Genomic DNA, 23,661 nt, shown 5'->3' with positions numbered 1-23,661 from the left:
AGAACATAACCAACGTGGTGTGGAGGACAGACAGGGGCAGAGCCTCTCTGTCCAAGCAACCCAGAACAATATGTTCTTTCGAAACCACAGAAGGGAAAACAATCTCCCTCCATCTCAATTATGCTTAGTTCAAGTAGAAAATCATTCAGTTGTTGCCGGATGGCCCTTGAGAGGATGAGAAACATAAATACAGTGTCCTAACGAATTCTCAGAGGGAACGAAAGAAAACACTGTGACAATTGTGGTGGATCTCCTACTTAACAGCCCAGAGTCCCCGGAAGGGCTGTGGCCCACCACCCTTCGACCATGTTATTTACTGCATGGTGACATGGTCCCACCACACTCTGCATGGGGACATAATCCGTCACACCTCTGCCGTTCCCTGATGTGAGAATATGGTCCTCCGTACCCCTGACAGATCCACACGTGGGGACGTGGCCTGTCACGCTTCTGCCACATTCGTGTCTTAGGGTGGCCGTGGCCCACCTCAGCTCCGCCACATCCAAGCATGGAGCCCTGGGAGATCAGCTGTTCTCAGCACCACGACTGCCCGGGTCATAGAAATAGGCACAAAAAGTAGTTGTAGAAAGGGGTGAAAGGAGAGGTCTAGCTCAAAGTTTCTGAGAGGATCAAAATGGTAAAGGAAGGATGCTGACAAAGGAATAAGGAGAGAGAGAAAGGTTTAAAGTGAATTAAGTAATAGATGGATGACTATCTGAAGAAATGCATAATAAATCATGAGTTAGAAGAAAAGAAGTAAAAAAAAAAAGCTTAAAGATAAGGGAGAAGGAAATAGAAGAGAGGGAATGTTTTTAAAAGTAAGGAGGAAAAATAAAGTGAAAAGGAAGACCAACCAGAGAAAGAGCTAACCTAAAGAGGTGAACATCGTGAGTGCTCCATGTATGTGTGTGTGTGTGTGTGTGTGTGTGTGTATATATATATATATATTTTTTTCATTCCCTTAAGAAGCTGTTTATCTTCCTCACGCTTTTGAACGTCCTTGGTGAGTAGTGATGAGTAGATGGAGAAATCATAACTTGAGTCCCCAAAGAGCATATCTCCTCCTTTTCATTCTTCTCAAACCATTTGCTAAGTGTTTAAGGTTTTGTCTTGGGGAAAGCTGACCCACGTGTTAAAGCATTAACTACATATGACCTATGTGGTCTAAACACACATCTGTCTATATCACATAGTTTCATCCTGGGGGAAGGGGTGGGAAATCACATTTTCTAAATCTTAAGGAAACGGAGAGGAGGAGACATTGTAAATGAAAGTCTCCGGAGTGATTTGGGGTATCCAGGGGCTCTCCTGGGCACTCCAGGAAGGTAGCCGCTAGTACTGGGGTTGGACCAGAGCTCCCACGGGACCTGTGTTGCTTCCAGCAGACCTAGAGAGTCACATGTACTGAGCCTGGGTTTTACACATCCTCACCCAGAAACCATGGCAACCAGCAGACACTTACTTCCCTTCCTCTCTTTGCGGCACAGGCCAGCAGGGAGGCCTGTGGTTGATATGGGGACACCCCATTCATCGGCACCCCCCGATCCAGTTAAATAGCAGCTACTTTTCTTCAGGACACAATGAGAACAATCCTTCTTCTCGACCCTGGGAATCCACAAGTGTGCAGAGGAAAAAAGGGGGGGCGTGCAGGCGACCAGCCCTGGGAGGAAAATGAGGGCCGTGATGGGCCGGCACCCTCAGCATGGGTGCGCGGGGCGGCCCTCCAATAACAGCCCAAATGTGCAGCCTTGGGCTGCTGATAGGCCACCTGAGCGTCCCAGACAAGAGGAACCCTGTACTCAGAAAACCGCTAACACACCAAGCCCCTCATTTGCAGCCCAGGGCGTGCTGGTGACAACCTTTCACAAATGAGAAGGCGAACGTGAAGTAATATTATTTCGGTGGGGAAACTGAATTCTGCTCCCGTGTCCCAATTTCAGGAGCCATAAGGAAGAACGGTCGATTCTAAAGATTCAGGAAATTAACAGGTCCGTGAGAGCTCTGAGTATGGCTGAGAATGGGACTGGGGGAAAGATGGGAGGTTTCACATGGTGCTCCTACCTTTTTGTCACTCAGGCCGGAAACCTGGTCCACATACTCCTCTTGGATCATGAAGGCAGCTAAGTTGGCAGTGTAGCTGGCCAGGAAGATGACAGCAAAGAAGGCCCACACCGACACCATGATCTTGGAGGTGGTCCCCTTTGGGTTCTGCACGGGGACGGAGTTGTTAAACACCAGACCCCACAGTAACCAAATAGCTTTGCCGATGGTGAACGATGGGCCACCCGGCTCTGGCAGGACAAAAAGACAAGGACAGAAGGTTAAGACAGCGTCACGGGTTCTATTTAAACTTACAAGTACTTAGAGCTGGTAAGTTCCTGCTCAGAGCAGGAAACCCGCCAGCAAAGCCCCAGCCCTAAAGCTACCCTTAGGTAGCTTTTTCAGTTGAGAGCTTGTGTCTCTCTTCTCCTGGGACCCACAGGAAGGTGGAAGAGAAAAACCAGAGGCCTGGGGTGTGTGTGGGCTCTTACTCCAACCAGTGATCATGACTCAGCCAGGGCACCACAGGAGCCAGCTTCCTGCCCTGATGGATGTAAGACCCTTAAGGGCCCATCAAGACTGAGTAACGAAGGCCACCATCCCACTATGGTCACACTTGCATCCTCATTACCATGGTCCCCAAATTCATATTTGTATCTGCCGAGAAAGCATTTCAATTTCAAAGAAGGTCAGCAAGAACCCTGTGGGGTCTTTTTTCTCCCACTAGTCATAGATCTCCTCCAATTTTATTCACGGATGCTGCTTTGAATGCAGTTGATCCTGATTCTTCTGTGGCTTCCAGCTCTTAGCACTCAATGTTTGTTTTTTTTTTTTTGCGGTACGCGGGCCTCCCACTGTTGTGGTCTCTCCCATTGCAGAGCACAGGCTCCGGACGCACAGGCTCAGCGGCCATGGCTCACGGACCCAGCCGCTCTGCGGCATGTGGGATCTTCCCGGACGGGGGCACGAACCCACATCCCCTGCATTGGCAGGTGGACTCTCAACCTCTGCACCACCAGGGAAGCCCAGCCCTCAATGTTTTGAAGGCAGCCTTGACCTCACTCCAGTGCCAACACCTCCCACCTGGTTCCCTCCAGTAGGGCCTGCCTTCCATGTAAAAGAATACCAGGCGGCCCAGAGAGTCTGCCAGAGATCCCTGGCTTGGCCACACGTATCCGAGGGTGGAAAGGTAGGCTGTCTTTGTCCTCCACCCAACCTTCACACAGATCATGCAGGGCTTCTGCCCGCATATTTATTGTGACCTCTCTGCTTTCTCTGCTTGGCGATGGTGAAATCTTGCCTGCTGTCTGGGTCTGCATGCAGCCCCTCTGCTGCAGAAACGAACATCTGCCTGCACAGTTTTACAGCACATTAGCACAGGTGTTTCAATGCTATCTGTGATCCTGAGAGCATCTGCTCAGCCACCTAAATCATCAGTGACTACACATGTCGAGCCTAAGATCTAACTGTGCACACACATCTGTGCGAGTGGACCTTATTTCATGGAACAGATGCATAACTGAAAAACTGTTTATAAATCAAAGTTTTGTGCATTGTAAAATGCCCCAAGGAGACTTGATAGTTAAAGCGGCCCCATGTTGAATTCTTTGGCGAAGTCAAGCATCCTTTGGTAAAGTGAGTAATCGTAAGCCCTGGCTCTGATTTTTGTGTCTGAATTTTTGCCTCTTTGATTTTCTTTGCGGGGTCGGGGAGGGTGAACATGGGGAGTAGTCATGGCTTTTGGATGACCCTTTGGCACAGGCAGGAAGCCCCTGACTATTCCGTATTGTGGAGGCATCCAAGTGTCCACCGCAGAAGGCACACCCCAAATGAGAAGGTAGGTCTACACCTGGAAATACCTCAGTGCAGGGGTGGCTCATAGCCTGGACTGTGAATTCAACAGAAGCACGAGGGGAGCTTTGACAAAATACTGACACACCATCCCCAGAGATTCTTACTAAATTAGGGTGAGGTGCGGTGGTTATTGTAACATGCAGCCAAGGTAGAGAACCACTATTTTGAAACATACAATGGTTCAAGTCCCGCTCTGGACTTAGTGAATCAGAACATTAGAATGTGAGGTCTATGCATCTTTGTCTTTTAAGTGCCCCATAGGTGATTCTTATGTGTAGCTGGGGTTAAGAATCTTTCCCCTTTGATGCATAATTCCAGGATAGAGCTCACATGGTGGATGGGAGAAGACTCAGAGAAGGCAGAATATTTCCTAATCCCGGTGCTCTCAGGAAGTTTCAGAAGAGATATCTATAAGGACCCCTTGGCCCCCTTCAGAAGTCTAGTAAACTTTTTGTGAAGTCTCATAAATGCCTCAAACACATGGGTAGCCCTCACATCTCTGGACCTTCCTAGCCAGGAAGATGGACCACCCCCAAGAGTAGCTGTGGGTGAGAATTGTTATCTCCCAGCCATTTTATTTCAAATATCCAACTCCTCTACCTCCTGGCAGAGAGATGTAAGCCGGGGACACATGCTTTGGGGATCTTGTACCTCAGAGGTTATCCTTTGCCTGTGGAGAGCTGTTTCAGCCACAACTACCCCGCATGTACCCTGGGGTAACCTGTTTTTTCTTACTCTTGATACATGTGTCTAATCTGCCTTGTTAGCACATCTGATCGGACAGACTGCTCATAGCCTAAGGTTATCAAAAGAGTTTCCTCTGACATGTTTATGTTACACGTTTCTGCTGCCAGCTTTGATCTCACTTGCTTAGGGGTGGAACTGGGCTTGGGGTCAGGCTTGAGGCAGGGAGGGGACATACAGATTCAAACTAACATCTAAATTGAGGTTGTGTGTGTGTTTGCTTCTTGTTGTTTATTTGCTTTAATAATGGGAAATGATCAGAAAGTTTTGGAATCTACACAAGTTTTTGTTAAGGGGTTCAGTCACATAGTCTAGAAGATAGGTAATAATAGAAGAAAGATAAAAGTTTTCACATGCATGCTCTACTAAGTTTGGGCTACTTAACAGAATGGCTACATGTGCATAAAACTTAAAAGACTAGAAGTATATATACCAATATATTAACAGATATTATTTCTTGCTGATAAACTTATGGGTGATTATTTTTAGTTTTATCTAATGCATTTGCAAATCTTTCATAAATTCCACAATAGACTTTAAAAGTCAGGATAAAGCTCCACTCTTTCCAAATGAACAGATGAGTAGAATGTTACAAGGGTATCCGTCACTATTTTTAAGGTCTATTACTTTCATATGAATTAGTCTTCTACTTACTTCTCAGGTTAAAGAACAATGTTAATCCCAATTATCACTGTACATTTAGAAATTAATATTTTCTGAACACCAAGGTAAAATGAAAAACCATAGCACTGATTAGAACCCCTTAATTGGGGTCTTTCTAACGAGTCACCAAGGTGGTGACCTTGAAGACTGAGGGTTAGGGTGGAGGCAGGCAGCAGATGAGGGGCACAGAGGTTCTGAGCTGAGAACTAGAGAAAGGCAGGAAGGCAACGGTTACAGCTGGCCTTACCTCTGCCATCGGCGAGGCACCTGTTGTAACCCACAGGGCTGAAGTACTCGAAGACGAAGACGGCCACGGCGGAGACAAGGAGCAACATCACGAACATCATGACCCACACGTCGGCGCTGAATGGCTCTGGGGAAGCAAAACATCAGCGCTCAGGGTTAACGCAGAGAACAAACGGGTCCTGATTGACAGGCATGTTCATTCACTCGCGCGACTCCTATCTTTGGGAAAACAAGCCACAGGTGTGTGCGTCCCTTCAGAAAGCCACTTAGGGAGGAAGGAGTAAGCTATATCTAAGCCTCTCCATTCCCCTGATGGGCGTGTCGAAGCTTATTTTCTTTCAAACATATGAGAAGGATGGCCTCTTGCCTGTCCTTTTTGAGATTGTACAGATAGTTTCTGCCATGACTGGACCAATATCTGGGTCTTTTGGAAAACAGTGGAACTAGAATAAGTACTAGACATGGATAAGTGAGTCATGTTGGACTGGCTCTTGGTTTCCGCTCCTATCTATATGCCACACCCCACAGCTGGACCTGGAAAAGTTTTCACCAATGCTTCCGAGCCTTGAGGCCAAGTTCATTCTCAACAAACTTGGTTACTCTTTGTGGCTTGAATTGGTTCAGTAATAATTAGGCACAATGAATAACTCGCTTGCCCCCTTGCTTCACTTCTCTTAAACTTTCCAGCCTAGATTTGCTTTTTCAACCTGGTTTGACGTGGTATATTTTATTAGACATCATTAGTGTAGGAGAATACGTCAATGTTAAAAAAAAAATCCATCCACAATAAATATCAGTGTCTCCAACAGTGGGAATTTAGCAAATGACAAGGGGACAAGATAATTAACAAAACAACCTCAATCTAGTCCCTATTTCCAGGTGACAAGGTTGATGGGACAAGAACAGGCAAGAGAGTAAGGATGTTCTACATATGCTTTCTTTAACTTTTTAAAATCATTTTTGCTGACTCTCTTCCAGTTGATCTAAATCTCTCTGGCTCAGAGGTGTCCAGAAATTGAATACTGAATTCCAGGAGCCCTCTCTCTGGAGGCCTGTAAAAAGGGACAATCACTCTTCGGTCCCATAATACAATGTTTCCTCAATTGTGCCTCAAAATAGTTCTGGCCTTTTTAGCTGTCACATCACACTGTAAATTCAGAACTAAGTGAATTAACATGCTGTTTCCTCCATCTTCCAAATCATTAATAAAGATGAAATTGAAAAGGGAGGCAAATGGGCTGAAAATTAGAAAATATTTCCTTATTTTGAAACCTACTTTACTTTTGAACTCCCAAGGGAATTATAAAAGCCTGATCACTTAATTAATTGAAAAGGGACCTTGATATGGCACACACCGACTGTGAAATGCAAAACCTTTCGGTGGCAGCCAGAGATGCGAGGGTGGAAGGTACAACTCAAAGCCTCTGTACGGTGGAATAGAGACCCTCTCCTCCTTGGGTCTGATTGATTGAAATCCTACTCTGATCCCAGTTTGTCCAAGATTAGGAAATAACTGAGTAAAAGCACCGTCTCTATGCTTTCTTTCCCCCCATTAAGCCCAGAGCAACTTTCGGTACACAAAATACAGAAAATATTTGTGTTGGTCTACATAGTTTAAGAAAGTACTTTCACCACGTAGTTTCTACTATCCTTTAACGGCCCTTTCATTATGGATTATTATATCTATTTTACAGAGCAGTAAACTAAGACTTAAGAGGTCCCAGCCCTTTGTAAGTTCATACTCAGAAGGTGGCAGAGCCAGGTTACGAACAGAGGGCCTCTGAAGGCAAACGTCTGGGCTTTTCCATTTTATATCACATCTTAGTCTCGGCCCACTGCACTGTTTCCTGATTCTAGGAGTCGAGCTCTGAAATGCCCCCATGTGTACTAAAACACAGGCTGCAAGGGCAGCCACATCTGGGCTTTAATCCTGGATCTGCTCCTTACTAGCTGAGAGATGGTTGGAAAATTGCATAACCTAGGATTCAGTTTCCTAAGCCATAAACTGGCTATTATAGTAGTGTCAATGAAGTAATATAATCAAAGTTTGTACAACGATGCCTGAGCCTTCACATAGCAAGTATTCAATAAAAAAAAGTGTTGGTATCCTTTAGAGAGACTGTGACTGGTCCAAGGGCTTTCAGTTTGTTTATGACCAAACCAGCTTCCTATCTCCTAGCCCAGTGGCCTGTTTTCAAGGTGACATTTTATTTTCCAATCCCTTGCTCTCACAGCCCCTGCCAAAAATACGGGGTATGAGCTCACAAAAGACCTCATCTAATTGAAATCTTGGCCTCACCTCACCCAGTCTTATATCATATGGAAGGCTCTGACACATAAGTAATGCTGGAGAGTGAGGTACAGGTTCTATGGGGAAGGATGGGGTCGGTGGGCAGGAGAATCAGAGCAGCTTTATCTGGCAAAGCCTCCAAACATTCACGGGAAAACAGAAAACCTTTTTTTTTTGGTAGCACTGAGCTCCACTCTTGAAGCTAATTTGAAACAAACAGGTATTTGAATGATATCCAGAATTAGACATTATTAAAGCAGGAAGCAGCTTCAGAAATCAGCTAGTGGAAATGCCTTCTTCTGTGGATGAGGAGACTGGGTCTCAGGATGGAGCAAGTTTGTTCAAGGTCAAATGCAGGAGTGAGACTCAAGTAGGACCCCTGGTTACTGGTCCTGTACTGTTTTCTTACTGGGTACCATGCCTTCCTATTTTTGAGGGTATTCTTCAGTTTTCACATTGGAGAATGATCCATTCTGAGGTCCCCCAAATGAAATCCCTGGCTGAGGGAAGCTCCTGAAAAATCAGCTCCTGGCTGAGAGAGCCTGGCCACGAGCTCCTGTACCTGGTTCTCATTCCCTCTACCTGTCCCTGGGTCCATATCCTTCACGCCTGCAAGCCCATCACTCACCTAAGAAGGCAGAAGGTGAGACGGTCCCATTGCTGCGTGACACCATGACACTGATGCCAGTCTCTATGAAGGGCACGGAGAAGTCGACCACCTCCGATCGCTCCTCGTTGATGGTCAGCGACCCCACTGCCATGTAGGCCCTCTTCATGACCACCTGGGGAGAAAGACGCAAGGCTCCAGCTAGGGCATCCAGGAAGGCAAGGGGCCACCGTGCAGAAATTATCTGGGGCCCTACAGCGCTTTCCTTTGTATAGTGGGAACAGTACATTTCATTTATAGCCTCCCCTTGGTATCTGCGGGGGATTGGTTCCTGGACCCGCCGTGGATACCAACACCTGAGGACACTTAAGTCCCAAAGTCAGCCCTCCTTATCCGCGGATTCCACCAACTGAAGACTGTAGACACAGTACAGGATCCACGGTTGGCTGAATCCACAGACGCAAAACCCACAACAGCTAAGGAGGGCCGACCATACATTTACTGAGAAAAATCTGCTCATAAATGGCCCACATAGTTCAAACCCATGTTGTTCAAGGGTCAGCTGTACTATTTTATATTTTCTAAAATTTATAAAATGAGCGTTTTAAAAATATTAAATAAATGAAACAAGGAAATGGCCCTGAATTCCTGACACTTACCTCTCCAATCATACCGTTCCAGGTTCCATTGATTTTCTTCCCATGCTTGCCATTGGTAACCAGATAAAGGTCATAGGTGAACTTCACAGATTTAGAAATTTTCTTAAGGATGTCAATACAGAACCCCTTGCAGCATTTTTTGATGTAACCTGGCTCCTCATCTGTTTTATTTCTAACCAGGTAAAGAAACAAAAAACAAAAACAAGGCTTTTATACAAGAGGCACAATATTACCCTTGCCAACCACAAAGCAGGCCCTCCTTCACAGCTCAGCACAATTTATGTCAGGCCCGGATGAGGACATAAATCAGACCACAGAACTGCAATAATCTCATTACCTCATCATATTGGACCATGTTTTCTCATACTTTTAAATGCTCCTTTGAAGTATAATATATATCAGGAAAGTGCACATATCCTAAGGGTTCAGCTGGATGAATTTTCATACACTGAACCCACCCATTTAACCGGAACCCAAATTCACATACGGAAGAGTTACCAGCACCTTAGAGGCCTCTTGTTCTCCCTTCCAGGCCCCTCCCATCCTCACCAAAAAGAACCATTATCCTGACTTCTATCAGCACAGATTAATTGTATCTATTTCCAAAAATGTTTCTAAAGACATGCTGGCCTCAGAAAGCATCTTGCAACACCCATGTAAACTTAAATCTCCAAGAACTTGAGGTCCTGGTCACTGAGACCATGCAAGGCCCCAGAAACGATCACATAGTTAGCAGTTAATTCTCCCGGGTCATGATCCAGACAGAACCAGATGCCAGACCACAGGGCTACCAGAAACTCCACGGCTCAACAGTAACGAGATTCAGACATGGTGCCCAATTCATTCTGTGCCTCGGATCCCAGCCGGGTGCTGACAGCTGGGGCAAACCTGACTTTCCCAGGCCACGTACTCAGAGATGATGCGCTTCTGGCAGGGCACCGTGTTTCTCATGCAGGTTCCACTCAGAGGGTCCACGCTTTCCACAATGACGAACGGGGCCTCCTCCAGCGTTACGATGCTCAGATGGTCATCCTCCTGCTCTTCCGTCTCCGGACACATCCGGGGCCACACGTAGTACTTCATCTGCAGGGACTTGTCTTTCCACTTCCCCACCTGCACAGGGATAAACAAGGACTCAGAAACCACCGGTGGAGACAGAGCTGCTTCTCCTGGCATCCCCCGGGAAGCTGTTAAACGAAGTCCAGAGATGCAGGCATTGTCCAGAATAGAGACGAAACCTCCTTAGACCACATGCTCAGGATGAGACTTACTGTGTCCGAATCTAAGAAAGGTAGGCTAGGGCTTCCCTGGTGGCGCAGTGGTTGAGAGTCCGCCTGCCGATGCAGGGGACGCAGGTTCGTGCCCCGGTCCGGGAAGATCCCACATGCCGCGGAGCGGCTGGCCCCGTGAGCCATGGCCACTGGGCCTGTGTGTCCGGAGCCTGTGCTCTGCAACGGGAGAGGCCACAGCAGTGGGAGGCCCGCGTACCACAAAAAAAAAAAAAAAAAAAAAAAAAAAAAAGAAAGGTAGGCTCTTCATCTACTCACCCACTTACCAAACATGGGCCCGGCACTCTGCTAAACCTCGTGGCTTAAAGAGGCATCTTTCTGCCCTTTGTCAAGTTCACACTGAGTGAAGGAGTCAGAAATGTAAGCAAATGTTTACAGCAGCGTGTGATAAGTGCTCAGACTGAAGCCTGTCCCAGTGCTGGGAGGAGGCCAGGGCCTCCTGCCTTGAGTGTCTATTGGTGTTTTCTCCTCAGCTGTAACAGGGAGCAGGACGGTGAGAGCAGCAAATAGCTTTGGAAAGGTCAACAGAGCGACGGGAGCAAGTGAGCCAGAACGATGTGCTTTGGCTTGTGCCAGAGGCCTAGTGGGAAGCCACGAGGAGGACTGGGTGGATCTGAATTGGAATAAAAAAGGGTGAGTCAGGATGAAAGAATAGAGCACAGGTTGGCTGGGGAAGGGAGTGTGGTCGAGGGGGTGATGGACGTCACAGGTCAGCGTGGATACGCACCTGCTGGGCTGGGTGGGCGCCCCGGGGGGGATCAGATGGGTCTCTCTGTGAGCTGCCACACGTGGCCCCGTGGGCTGTGTGCCTCCACTTCATGGACTCCAGTGTGAAAGGCGGGTGCCCCTGGCATCATGCACATGGTGGCCCTGCTGCCAGTCATCGGGAGAAATGTGTGGGTTCCATTCTTTTCTAAAAGAGCCATTCGTTCTGTTTTTATAATAGAATCTGCACACCTTGTTGGTAGGTTCTTGTTCTCACTCTGTCATTGAGTTTATTGAAGAAAGAGGGAATGCCTTTTAACTTTCTATAACCAAACATCTTCAGTTATCACCAGGAATTAGAGATGGCAACTTCCTGCATTTTCTTTCCTCTATGCAGCAAAACAAATTAGTAGCACAGGTGAGGCACCAGGACTACGAGACGACTTAATTGATGAGCTACGAAAACCAACAAGGAGCAACAAATGGGCAGTCTGTCATAAGTTATCAAGCAAGTGGCTTAGATTTCCGTATTAATACAAAACCAAAATTCACTCCTTTGTTACTGCTTTTGTCTACACCTAAGTTTCTACCTAGTGCCTCCCTTGGTGTGGTTTATACCTCCCCCCAACCTGTCTGGTAGGCGTTGCCTACATTCATGCCCAAATTAGGCCTGTACAGCCACTGCCTTTGTTCTCGCGCATCACTGTAACACGGGCAGTGGCTCGGTGGCCTGGGCTCTTTCGTTTGGCATTAACCCTGAAGCTAGTTTTCTTCCAAGTGTGTAGCCATATGTCACTTCTGTGTTCGGAATTATGCACTGAAGCAAACATTTGCTTCCCTTTACATGTATAGTCTCTTCCGTACTGTTGGTCCTGATTTTGGTACAAGTCTATTTTTCTTCATATTACTAAGACTACTCATTTCTAAAACAAAAATGTCCAAATAGATTCCCAGCCATGTGGAGATCTTAATGTCTTCTGTCTGTGATTTGGGGGAGGTGGGGCTTGGGGAAGGGAAGACCCAGCCGTGGGAGCCCATGACATTGGGTCACGTCCATCTCCAAGCAGCCCTAGTCACCCCAGTGGCCAAACTGATATTTTCTGCATGTTCCATTATGTGAAAAGGATTGGGAAGCCCTAAAGTACCTATTTTTATTTTTTTCACTGCTATCATGTTCCCCCAGTAGTCTCTCTGAGATTTTTCCTTTTACCCAAATGTAAGCTCTTCCATCTTTACTGATACTAGCTTAGCCCAGTCATCCAGCAGCCTATCTTGGGATTACTGCAGGCAACTACAAACTTCACATAAGGTTTCCCCTAGAGTCCACTGTGGACACTGCTGCCAGATGGCTCTTCTTAAAACATCATTTCATCATATAATTTCTATTCAAAAATTTCAACAACTTCCCACCACCCTCAGGACTGTGTCCAAGCTTCTCACCTAGATAGTCAAGATTTGTGCATTGAGCCTAATCTACCTTGATACAGGTAACTTCACTATTTTGAAACATGTATCCTTTATTAAAGTCGGAAAAGGAAGTTGTCGGTTTTGGAAGTTAACATAGGTTAATCAGGGACAGGTTTCAACAAGCTGGCTGTATTTTCTTTTCTGATAGTCTCACTCTAACTGTGAAACAAAAATGCTGCGACATAGCATGTTGGCAAAGTTTTTTCATGAAACTTGTGAACAAGAGGGAATATAATATAGATCCTTGTATACTTGATGGATTTGAAAGGAGTCTAAAATCCATATCCAAAAAAAAAAAAAAGATTGTTTAACGAATTAATGCTAACACAGAAAAAGGTCTCTAGTGACATGTCGGGGACTCTGTTTTTAGAAGTGGCCTGTGTAGTGTTTCAGAAAACAAAACAGAAGTCATGCTCACCAAACTGCAGATAACACAAATTAGAAAGGATCGAAGATATACTGCAATGCAGAATCAAGGTTGGAAGCCATATGAATTCACTGGAATAATGGACTGAACGAAATGGAATAAAATTCAACAGTATTTATACTTAATGTCTAGCATTTAGATTTGTTAAAAGCAACTGCACAATATGGAAAAGGAGATATTTCAAGGAACAGCAGTCTACACAAGCTATTGCAATGACAAATGGTATATTTACAAACTTACGGCATCCAGCTCACTGAGGGAGGGGAGGGTATGGATGATCCCACCCTGCTCTGTGTTCATCATACCACAGCTGGAAAGCTTGACTCTGATCCTATAATCCTATGATCAACTGAGTTTTATTTACTATCTCATCCTCATTTCCCCAGCAATACTCTGTTCATGAGGTCTCCTCCAGCACTCTTTCTTAACTTCCTGTCAAGATAGCTGGGTCACATCCTTGCTTCACTTCGACGTAATGCAACCAACATCAACTGCACATCAGTTCTGTGCCAGGCGCTGGGCTGTGTGCTAGAGAAAACAATACCAGGCAACATTTACTAAGGGCTTAGTATGTGCTAAGCACCAAACACATCCAGGAATCTCATGCATCGTCGGAGTGAGCTTGTGAGATGCAGGCTGTTATTTAATGTCTCATTGTGCAGGTGTGAACAGAAGGGTCTGATGACTTGCTCATGGTCTCAAGGTTAAGTGAGCACAGTGTCTCGGATCTGAAGCTGACCAGTCTGGCTCCAGAGCTTGGGCTCCCACCCACCATCCTGCAGTGCTTCTCGGGTAATAATGAAGGAGTAAGACACGGTCCCTGTCCTCCAAGGACAGTCCCCTGGGGAAAGACACTGTCTATTGACAGTAATATCAAGTCAGGCTTTGGTAATTACCCTAATAAAAGGTCTAAAAAATGACTCAGATTCAGAGTAGAAGTGACTATTTCTGAAAGGGTCAGGGAAGAGCTTGACTGGGACCCTTTTTTAAGCTGGGCCTTGACATGGAAGTGATAGCTCAGTAGGTGAAGAGTGGTTTATCTGCTGAGGCAAGAGAAAAGTTGCAGAGTCCTGCAGCTGCTCCATGGAAAGACCAAGGATGGTCCTTCACGTGTGGAGAGAACTGGTCTAGCTTAGTTCTCTTCCTTAGAGACCTGCCCGCCTCCCCCTCCAGCCAGAAGATCTCTGTTACTCTTGACAGCCAGCTAGATTGTATAAATCTGTTCCCAACTCCTTGTTCGATGGCTTCAGGTTGGTAGTTTGAAACTGGTCGTGGGCACCATGAAATCAGGGCTGCCCCTGCCCACCCCTGCCTCCAGCAGTTAAACATTTACCAGCTCACCACTGCCCAGAATAACCAAATCATTCATTATTTCATGCTCTTTACTACCTTATTTAGTGACTTTTTAGATGTCTTGTCTCCTAAATGAAATTCTTTTTTTTATTCATTTTTTATCCTTTTAATATATGTGGGATAGTAAGTTGTTGTTGTTTTTTGCCTCACCCCAAGGCATGTGGGACCTTAGTTCCCCGACCAGGGATCGAACCCACGCCCCCTGCATTGGGACCACAGAATCTTAACCCCTGGACCACCAGGGAAGTCCTTCCTAAACTAAATTCTGAATGTGTCTCTAAGTATTTCTGTGACTGCAGACAAATATCTATAATTCTCTGAGCCTCAGTTTCCACATCTGTAAAATAGGGAGTGATTGCTAGGTGTCTTCTACATAATTTCATGATCTTTAGGACACAGGCTCCCTACTACATTTCCATCTGATGAGAGCCCAGGAAAAAGGTGTTCTTAGTGGTTATTTCCTAAAGGGAGGGAAGTATCTGATCTGATTCTACAAAAGATTAGCTTGTCTTAAAGTCTTGGTTCTTTTTTTCTTTGTTTCTTCAAGGATGATTACAGTGAGAAAGAAAGTTAACAAATTCCTTCAGGACTGAAAGGAGAAACAGGTTTGAAAAAAACTCAACACAACTCTGCTATGAATATCAGATTGGCAATGCCACTACACGGTGCTTATGTTAAAAAATGTGTTTAGTTACCACAAATTAATTACTTCAACTTCTTGTGAAGCAAGACAGTTAGAAATAAGTAAACAACTTAAATTAAATAAAATAGGGGCTATTTATGTGGAAGAACAAGGTATATTTCAAGCAATTCTTCTTTTAAGGGGGAAAAAGTATGGTGAAAGTATTAAAAATGGGAAAGTTTGTAAAAGTAAATAGAGAAAGAGAAGCCTGAGATTCCGAAAGGAAAAATCTTGAATTCTTTTCTAGGGCGTCTGAACTGGCGTTAGTATATCATATTGGATATGCAGATAGGAGGAAATGAGGTTAACAGGAAATAATTCAGAAAAAATTCAGTGAGATAAACTGAATGAAAAATTTATAGTCGAGCGTAAAACACGTTCAGGAGAAAGAAAAAAACCTTAAGAAAAAATGAAGAAAATGTCTGTAAAGCACTCTGAATTCCTCAGAGGAAAGCACTAAACAAACATCTCCAGAAGCACATTTAACAACAACATCTGCCTGTAAAAATGCAGTTCCCTGCCACACTAAGATTTCAGAAGATCTCTTGAGACCTGAAATCATCTTTCTCAAGAAAAAAAAAATCTCTGATTAGTTTTCTCAGGAAAACATGGAGTCATTTTGAGGGTTTCTGGTTGCTTCTCTCTGTACAAGCTGAACACCTGTTCAGCTGGGGATTTCTCCTCAGAAGGAAGTCTACCTCACAAACCTGCAGCGTGTTACTCCATAAGCTTTCCCTTAGGAAAATTCTAGAACCAATCTGTGGTGATGGGAGATGTCAAAGTCTTCCTTGTGTTAACAGATTTCCTCCACTGCCGGCAGTGAAGCTGGCACCCAACAGCACGCTGGGGCACACAGGGGTGGCACTCCTTCTGGAAGCCCCCGAATCTGTCCCCTTGGTGAGCATGTCCTTGGGGAGAAGGAGAGGAGTCCAGGCAGGGCATGGCTTCTGTGAAGGCCACCGTAGTCCTTGCCCAGAGAGCAGAGGGCATCGCTCTCCCCGGGCAGCCTCTCTCATCTGCAGGCAAAGTCATCTCTCAAGATGCTGGCATGAAAGCCCTTAATAGAGCCTCTTTAGGCATCAAAGGTTATTTTCCCCAAGTCAAAGCATTGTTGTTTCTTGCTGGAGGTGACATCCGGATCTAACGCTAAACGCTTGCTGCTTATTTGACGCCTTCGTCTGACTGTTAGAATGCAAAATTGAAAACTACATGTAATTTCCCTGAGCAAGCTGAAGGGACCAGCAGTCTCTGCCAGGCAGCCCGGATCTGCACCCCATCCCGTCCCAAAGAGGTGTCAAGCAGGCAGCTGTCATGTGTGGGGCATGGCCTGGGGCAGGCCTGAGACTCCTAATAGAACAGAAATCTGAGGAGAGCAAGGCACTCCTATTTCTCCTCCCCCAAAGCTACACATCTTAGCTCTGAGGATTTTCAAAGGTTAAGTGTCTGATAACACTTCATTTTGTTCAATCTTTATTTTTCTGCATCCATCCCTCCCCTCCATTCCTCATAAGCAAGTAAATATTCTGGTGTATGACCATCCATTCTCTAGATTCATACAAAATACATCTGTGAGTATGTATGTATGTATGAATGTGTTTTTCCAAAGTCAGATGTGTATGTGTGAGTATGTACGTATGTATGTATGACACCAGGTCATAGTATGCATGTCTCTGCAAACGTGCTTTTCCCACTTAGTGGGCTTCCTTCCAACTCAACAGATGGCAGACTTGAGTCCTTTTAATAGCTGCATAGTACTTCCTAATGATGAATGCATCCTCATTTATTCAGTCATATCCCTATTGATAAACATTTAGGATGTTCCCCCCCAATTTAACAAAAACACATACTATTGAATACATATCTTGGTATTTCCAAAGCATCAATTACCAATAATAAAAAAGTAGAATGAAAGGATATTTGTGTTTTCAAATGTGCATGATGTTGCCAGACTACTTTACCAAAGGTTTAGAGTGACTGAAAGTCCCATCAGCAAAGCACAAGAATGCGCCTTGCTCACATTCTCACCAGCACTAGGTTGTTACCCCTATTAAGGGTTCGCCCATCTGAAGAATAAAAAGTGGTATCTAATTGCTCTAATTTTCATCTCCTTGACTCGCGGTAAACCAGAGCACCCTTGCACGTCTGTTAGCCATTTTGATTTCTTTTACCCTCCAGTCACACCCTTCACCCATTTTCTGTTGAGTTGTCGGTCTTTCCTATCTACTTGTAGGGAGTTCCTGGTATAGTATGATAGTAACCCTTTATCTGTCAGATGTGCTTGAAATATATTTCTACTCTAAGATTTCTCTTCTGACTGTTTTTGGTATTTTTTTATGCACAAGATTTTACTTTTACGTCTTTCTGTCAAAGTAAAATATGTCTCTTTTTATACAGAACGCTGGATTTCCCACCCTTACTTAAAAAAAAAGATCTATCCCACTCTCATAGCATTCCTTGTTTTAATGTTTGGCAGTGTTATTTACAATACTCATTTAAACGTAGAGCTAGGAATAAACACTAGAAAAACTAAGGTTATGCAATGAAATGTGTGTGTTATAAACCTTGACAATGGAAAATAAAAGAGCATGTACTAAGAGTCGGGGAATGCGAAGAAGTATAAAAGTACTAAATTTGTTTTAGGTGTGTCTCTAGAGTATAGCATGCGGTTGGTTTTTGCTTTGTAAACCAACCTGAAAGTCTTTTTGTCTTAATACCTAAATTTTGCTCCTTTATATTAATTGATGTGATGTATTTGGCTTTGTCTCTGTGATATTTTGGTTTTTACTATTTTTTATTTATTTATTTTTAAGGATAGTTGATTTACATTATTGTGTCCATTTTCAAGTGTACAGCTAAGTAACTCAGTTGGTTTTTCTTAGATTATATTCCATTATAGGTTATTGCAAGATGTTGAATATAATTCCCTGTGCTATACAGTAAATCCTTGTTGCTTATCTATTTTATGTACAGTAGTCTGTATCTGTTAATCCCATACCCCTTATCTGTCCCTTCTTCCCTCCTCTCCCCTTTGGTAACCCTACGTTTGTTTTCTATGTCTTCTCGCAGTGTTCTTTGTTCTCACTTTTTGCACGGAGCTTTGTCTATACTATGTGTGGTCGACGTGCAGCTTCGTTTCCTGGGCTGCACAGTCTTCTCTCCATCAGCCCCTCCCACGTTTCTCAAGTACTCTGCATCCTTCGTAGCCCTCCTCAGGCCTCAGCAACACCATGATGCTGTGCTTGTCCACCCCCAGCCAGAGAAGAAGCTCTGCTTGATCTTCCGTGATCATTTTGTGGGTCAACTGCTCCCTTGGGCTATTACATTAAAACCTCTGTCTCTGTCGCTGAATGTGTCTTTAAGCACTCGAGGGCAGAGACTATATTATTTACCTCTTTCTGTCCCTGTACTGGCTTGAAACAAGTGTGTTCTCGGTAAATTATTGACTGATGAGTCACTGGGGGACAAATACTTCATACCCTCAGAAAGCCTCCAGTGCTAGATATCGGTCCAGGGCTCTTCCATGGAAAGGCTGTAGTAGGTAAGGGCTGCCTCACATACTGCCTCTTTCAATTCTGCCTCTAGATTATAGAGTGCCCTGGGTGGACTCAATTCCACGTGGATGGCTGTACGTACAACGGCACATCTGCTGCGCTCCGTCCCCTAATCAAGTGCACACTCGGTGATGTCTAGATTTGGAAAGCTAGCGTTTTGAAAAATGTGTTAGAAAATAATTTCCATATTCAAATTTGATCCGTGCTGCCTTGACCCTTTACTGCCTTGACACGTACTAAGCTGGGGACCGGTGGCTCTGGGCACACACGCTGAAGGGAGACCCCTCCAGCCACTCTTGCCCGGCACCTGTGTGGGTCTCCCAGCGGCACTGAGATGTCAGTTGTCATCTCAGGCCTCATCTGCTATCCCTGGCTGACCCCTGCCCCTCCGAGAGAGCCCGGGGCTCCCTGGGGGTTGTGCAGACCCACTGCTGCCACTGCCCATCGCCCCCTGTGTGGTCCCTGTTCTCCACGGGTCCTCCCTCCATCTCTCCTGCTCTGGAGCATGAAGGAATGGAGAAGTGGCGAGCTGGGGTAGAATCCGGGGCCGGGAATGGAAGGTGCTGATTCCCACGGCACCAGAGAACAGCTGTGGGCATCTCAGATAACACCACAAGCAGAGATGCGATAACATGACAGTAACTGTGTGTATTCTGGGTCAGGCCCTGTGCCAGGCACTTCACACACAGTGATGGCATTCCGTTGTCACTAGCTCCCAAAAAGGCGGGCACTGCTATGCCCACAGTAGAGGCAGAGAAACTGAGGCTCGATGAGGGTCCAGGACGTCATCCCTGATCTGTCTGACTCTGGAAGCCCGTGTTTCTTGCACTGTGCCATGTGGCCAAGAGCATATTTCTGGCCTCTTGACTCCTTCCCTGCCGTGATCCGAGAGAAGAGGGTCTGCTTCAGCTCCACAGCCCCCCTCCAGTCACCTAAGCCTCCCAGAAGCTGGGACTCATGGTTGTGCCTGAAGACTTTACAGCAAGTGTCAACTGGAGTCTGTGGTGGGTGGGGGGCACAGGCAGGATGGTAGCAGTAGGAGGCAGGGCACAGACAAGCTGTGTGACCTTTGGTGAGTTCTTTCACCTCTGGGCCTGGCACGCAGTAGTGTTACACAAGCAGCATCTGCTATTTTTTCTCCTCCTTCCTCCCCTCCTGCTGTTACTGTTACTCCTACTACCAACAACAGCAACTCCTAGGCATGCCTACCTTCCTCCCAGAACCAACTCCAACTTCTCAGACTCTTAACTCGATCTGCTTCAAAATGTCAGATGAAACTCCATGCCATTCTTCCGGTTACATGCAATATTTTCATTCAGGCGCAAATAAAAACAGAGATCACGAGAGTAAAACTGCTACGACCCTTCAAGATTTATCAAAGGCCTTGAACCCAACGAATGCCACCGAGCCAGGTGATCCTCTCCCATAAACCCCTCCCTGGGGCAAGGTGGATAGTTTAGAAAGCGTAGTAATTCTTTTAGGTCAGAGCATATTATAAACAGTTTGCTCAATGGGCTCAACTAAGCTGAAAGATTCAACATGTTTTCCTGAAGTATCTGATGCCTTCCTGGCCCGAGGGTTTGAAACCTCCCAAGCCACCTCCTCATCCTTGGACAGCAACCCTCGGAGTCCATTCTGGGACTCAGAGGGGCTCAGTTACTGAGAGCGGAGCCCCATCCACCTTGTCCTCCGATCCACTTTTTTCCAAAAAAGGCCCTCTTCTTGAACATCAAGACTGAGTCCTGGACCATCTCCTCTGGGACATGTGGGACCAGGCAGAGACCTCTGGAACTAAACAGCACCAAGTCATGTCCCACCTCCTCTGAGTCAACTTCTTCCTGTATCATGGGGCTCTAGACATGTGTGCAACATGCCCAAGGCTTAGGTTGCTCCAGAACCCAGCTCAGCAGGGCTGGGATGCTGACTGACTGACTTGACTGGTGGATGCGGGTGGTGTTACAATCTGCTTCGGGGGACTGGGCTACAGGCTTTAGTCACGGACATCGCTCCTCATCAAGTTCCCTTGTCATTGCTACCTTTATCCTCTGATTGCAAACTGGAAGGATAGGGCACGAGTGCACAATGCCTGAAGGTTCTGAATGTGACTTCCTGGATTTGAGCCCTGGCTTGGCAAGGTCTTCACGGGTATTTACATATGTATGCATGCATGCACGTATGTACGTGTGCATTCATACATTCACTCACTCCACGACTTCATTCTCATTTGTCATCTTAGTTAAATGCAGGGCTTTGAGTCAGAAAGGCCTAAACTGAGTCCTGGCTTTGGTTGTGTGTGACTCTGCAGGGGCTACCTAAGCTTTTAAGTTCTGGGGTGTGGATAACTGCTCTTTTGTCTACCAACCAGCCATCCTCTGCCTGACCTCCTCACTCACTCTCTCCCACCCCTTTTGCTTAGCTCAGTCTCTCCTTTTGTGAACTGCCCCTTCCTCGATTCCAACCACATGGTCCTCTGAGAATGGCCATGTCATTAAATCTCCCAGTCCATCCTCTGACCCAGCTACAGCTGAGGGGCAGCCACCTGACTGGTTGGGTCAAATCCTTGGGATTTTTGGCCTTAGGAACAAAGACTGTTAAGTCAGTCTTTCCCCAGTAGCACAAGCTATCATATGTGAAAATCAGAAGCGCTTTCCACCATTTTTCCGTGCCGCCATAGTGGCGCCCATGAAATGTCCTGGCTGATGCTCTCAAGAGGATCAACAATGCCGAAAGGAGAGGCAAATGACAGGTTCTTATTAGGCCATGTTCCAAAGTCATTGTCAGGTGTCTAACTGTGACGATGAAGCATGGTTACATTGGCGAAGTTGAAATCATCGATGATCACAGGGCGGGGAAAATCGTTGTGAACGTCACAGGCAGGCCAAAGAAGTGTGGAGTGTCCAACTCTAGATTTGATGTGCAACTCAAAGATCTAGAAAAATGGCAGAATAAACTGCTCCCATCCCATCAGTTTGGTTTCATTGTACTGATAACCTCATCTGGCATCATGGACCATGAAGAAGCAAGATGAAAACACACAGGAAGGAAAATCCTTGGATTCTTTTTCTAGGGATGTAATACATACGTGCAAATAAAATGCCTCAGAGGAAAAAAAAAAAAAAACCTGGAAGCTGTGGGCCACCATGTTTCACACCCTAGAGGAAAACTGGCCAATGGAGAGAGAAGAATGAAGCCAGTGGCCAGAGGAAAGCATATACCAGTGAGAGAGTGAGCAAGATGCCTGAGAGCATCAGTGTTCTGGAGGCTCAGCCACATTCCCATCGTGGGTTCTGGTGAGACAATCCAGTATCCTTGTAGTAAATCTGCCTTTTGCTTAAGTTCATTCAAGTTGGATATTTATTCTTTATCATCAAAACAGTCCTCGTAATGCACTGTTTATCTCATCTATAAATGGCAATAGATAATAACTATAACTATCTTCATGAGGTTTTGATGAAAATTAAATGAAATAATGTACCTAAAATGCTTTTGCAAAATGCCCGGAACTTGGTGAGCACTGAGTAAATGATGCTGGTCGTGGTTGGCGTTTATCACCAACTTACTGTGAACATCTCAGAGGCCAGGAGGTAGGTTGTGTCACCAGTAACAGGCAGATCCCACTGCCATTCCTAAATAAGCACCTCCTGCATGGGATCAAGGAGAAGCAGAAGGCCTCCCCTCAAGTTCTCAGGTTCTGGGGTGTAGGCAGGGCCAATCAGCAGAGTTCCTGTTGTCAAGTCCCACAGTGACTTGTGGCTGCATCCCCTTCCGGCCCCCAGGCCTTGGGGAGGTGGGGAGGGGTTACTTGGACAATCACAGGGTCTGCACTTGCAGCCAATCTCACTTGGCAGGTTCAAAGTATACCAAAGTACCTTCTGCCCACTGGCCCGCATGCTAAACTCTGCTGCTAGGTCCCGTTATTTCCATTCCCTCCATCTCCTTTTCTACTCTCCATGGTCCCCTTCCACAGATCCTTTTCCAGGATTAAGAGCTTATAACCAGAACGTTCTTATAAGATCCCTATATAGAGGTTTCAAAAGCCAAGCAAGTGGTAGGGACAACATCTGAATCCAGACATTCTAATACCAGAGTCTTCACTTTTTGCCACTCCTCTATGTTGCCTCAACTATTGGAGAAGACACATAAGAACTGTATCAGGCATGTAGTAATAATGTTCAGTAAATGGTACTGATCCAGAATAGCCCACCCGCCCTGTTCTCTTAGGGAGCCCATGTGCCTCGGGCCCGCCATAGCATCAGATGTCCTAGAGGCCCAGAGCAGCAGCAGGACAAAAGACACTAAGTGGAAGCAGTGCCACCGCCCCGAAAGCACCAACTCGTTGTGTGAGACCTCTGGAAGCCAGAGGTGATTATACTGTTCTTCAAATAATGCTTTACCGAACCGCTCCCAGCTTGCTCTGCCCTTGGCCTCCTGATGAGTTTCATTACATCGTCCATCATGATCTTTCACTTAATTTTTTTAAATTTATTTTTAATTTATTTATTTTTGGCTGTGTTGGGTCTTCGTTGCTGTGCACGGGCTTTCTCTTGTTGCAGAGAGTGGGGGCTACTCCTCGTTGTGGTGCACGGGCTTCTCATTGCGGTGGCTTCTCCTGCTGCAGAGCATGGCCTCTAGGCACGTGGGCTTCAGTAGTTGTGTCGTGTGGGCTCAGAAGTTGTGGCTCGCGGGCTCTAGAGGGCAGGCTTGGTAGTTGTGGCGCACGGGCTTAGTTGCTCCGCGGCATGGGGGATCTTCCCGGACCAGGGCTCGAACCCGTGTCCCCTGCATTGGCAGGTGGATTCTTAACCACTGCTCCACCAGGGAAGTCCCCTCTCTGAATTTTAAATGTATTTAATATTTAAAGACAAGGTTATTTGAAAATATGCAAGAATTTATGCATAAATCTTACATACATAAGGCTAGCACCTGTATCAAGTACATCTCAGGACACTAAGAAAAATGATGCAAATGTTGCACACTGAGTGAACCCACCAAACAAGCAAAATCGGGTTCTCGTGCAAATCTTCAGGAGCTAGAAAAAATGCCCAGGACTGAAGCAAGACCTTATCAGGTGAGGTTGTGGAGAG

The 23,661-nt window shown here is 45.8% G+C and overlaps 1 protein-coding gene and 1 pseudogene across 2 annotated transcripts in view; one reads left to right on the top strand and one right to left on the bottom strand.

The window, feature by feature from the left end:
• GRIN2B (glutamate ionotropic receptor NMDA type subunit 2B) overlaps positions 1–23,661 on the bottom strand; it is a gene marked incomplete at both ends in the record, with an annotated part of 299,444 nt that overhangs the window by 40,096 nt on the left and 235,687 nt on the right. Inside the window, 5 exons of the mRNA XM_079714477.1 lie at positions 2,062–2,291; positions 5,549–5,674; positions 8,466–8,619; positions 9,104–9,275; positions 10,014–10,216. Of these exons, the coding sequence (XP_079570603.1) occupies positions 2,062–2,291; positions 5,549–5,674; positions 8,466–8,619; positions 9,104–9,275; positions 10,014–10,216 (885 nt within the window). The remainder of the gene's footprint in view (positions 1–2,061; positions 2,292–5,548; positions 5,675–8,465; positions 8,620–9,103; positions 9,276–10,013; positions 10,217–23,661) is intronic.
• Positions 19,347–21,644, top strand: LOC307059963 (annotated as a pseudogene). Its single transcript has 3 exons — positions 19,347–19,581; positions 19,897–19,989; positions 21,192–21,644. The product of its transcript is annotated as an uncharacterized misc_RNA (transcript).

The sequence above is a fragment of the Hyperoodon ampullatus genome, assembly GCF_949752795.1.
Source record: "Hyperoodon ampullatus genome assembly, chromosome: 11".
Lineage (NCBI taxonomy): Eukaryota > Metazoa > Chordata > Mammalia > Artiodactyla > Ziphiidae > Hyperoodon > Hyperoodon ampullatus.
The sequence above is the reverse complement of the archived record's forward strand: the minus strand, read 5'-3'. Positions and strand labels throughout refer to the sequence as shown.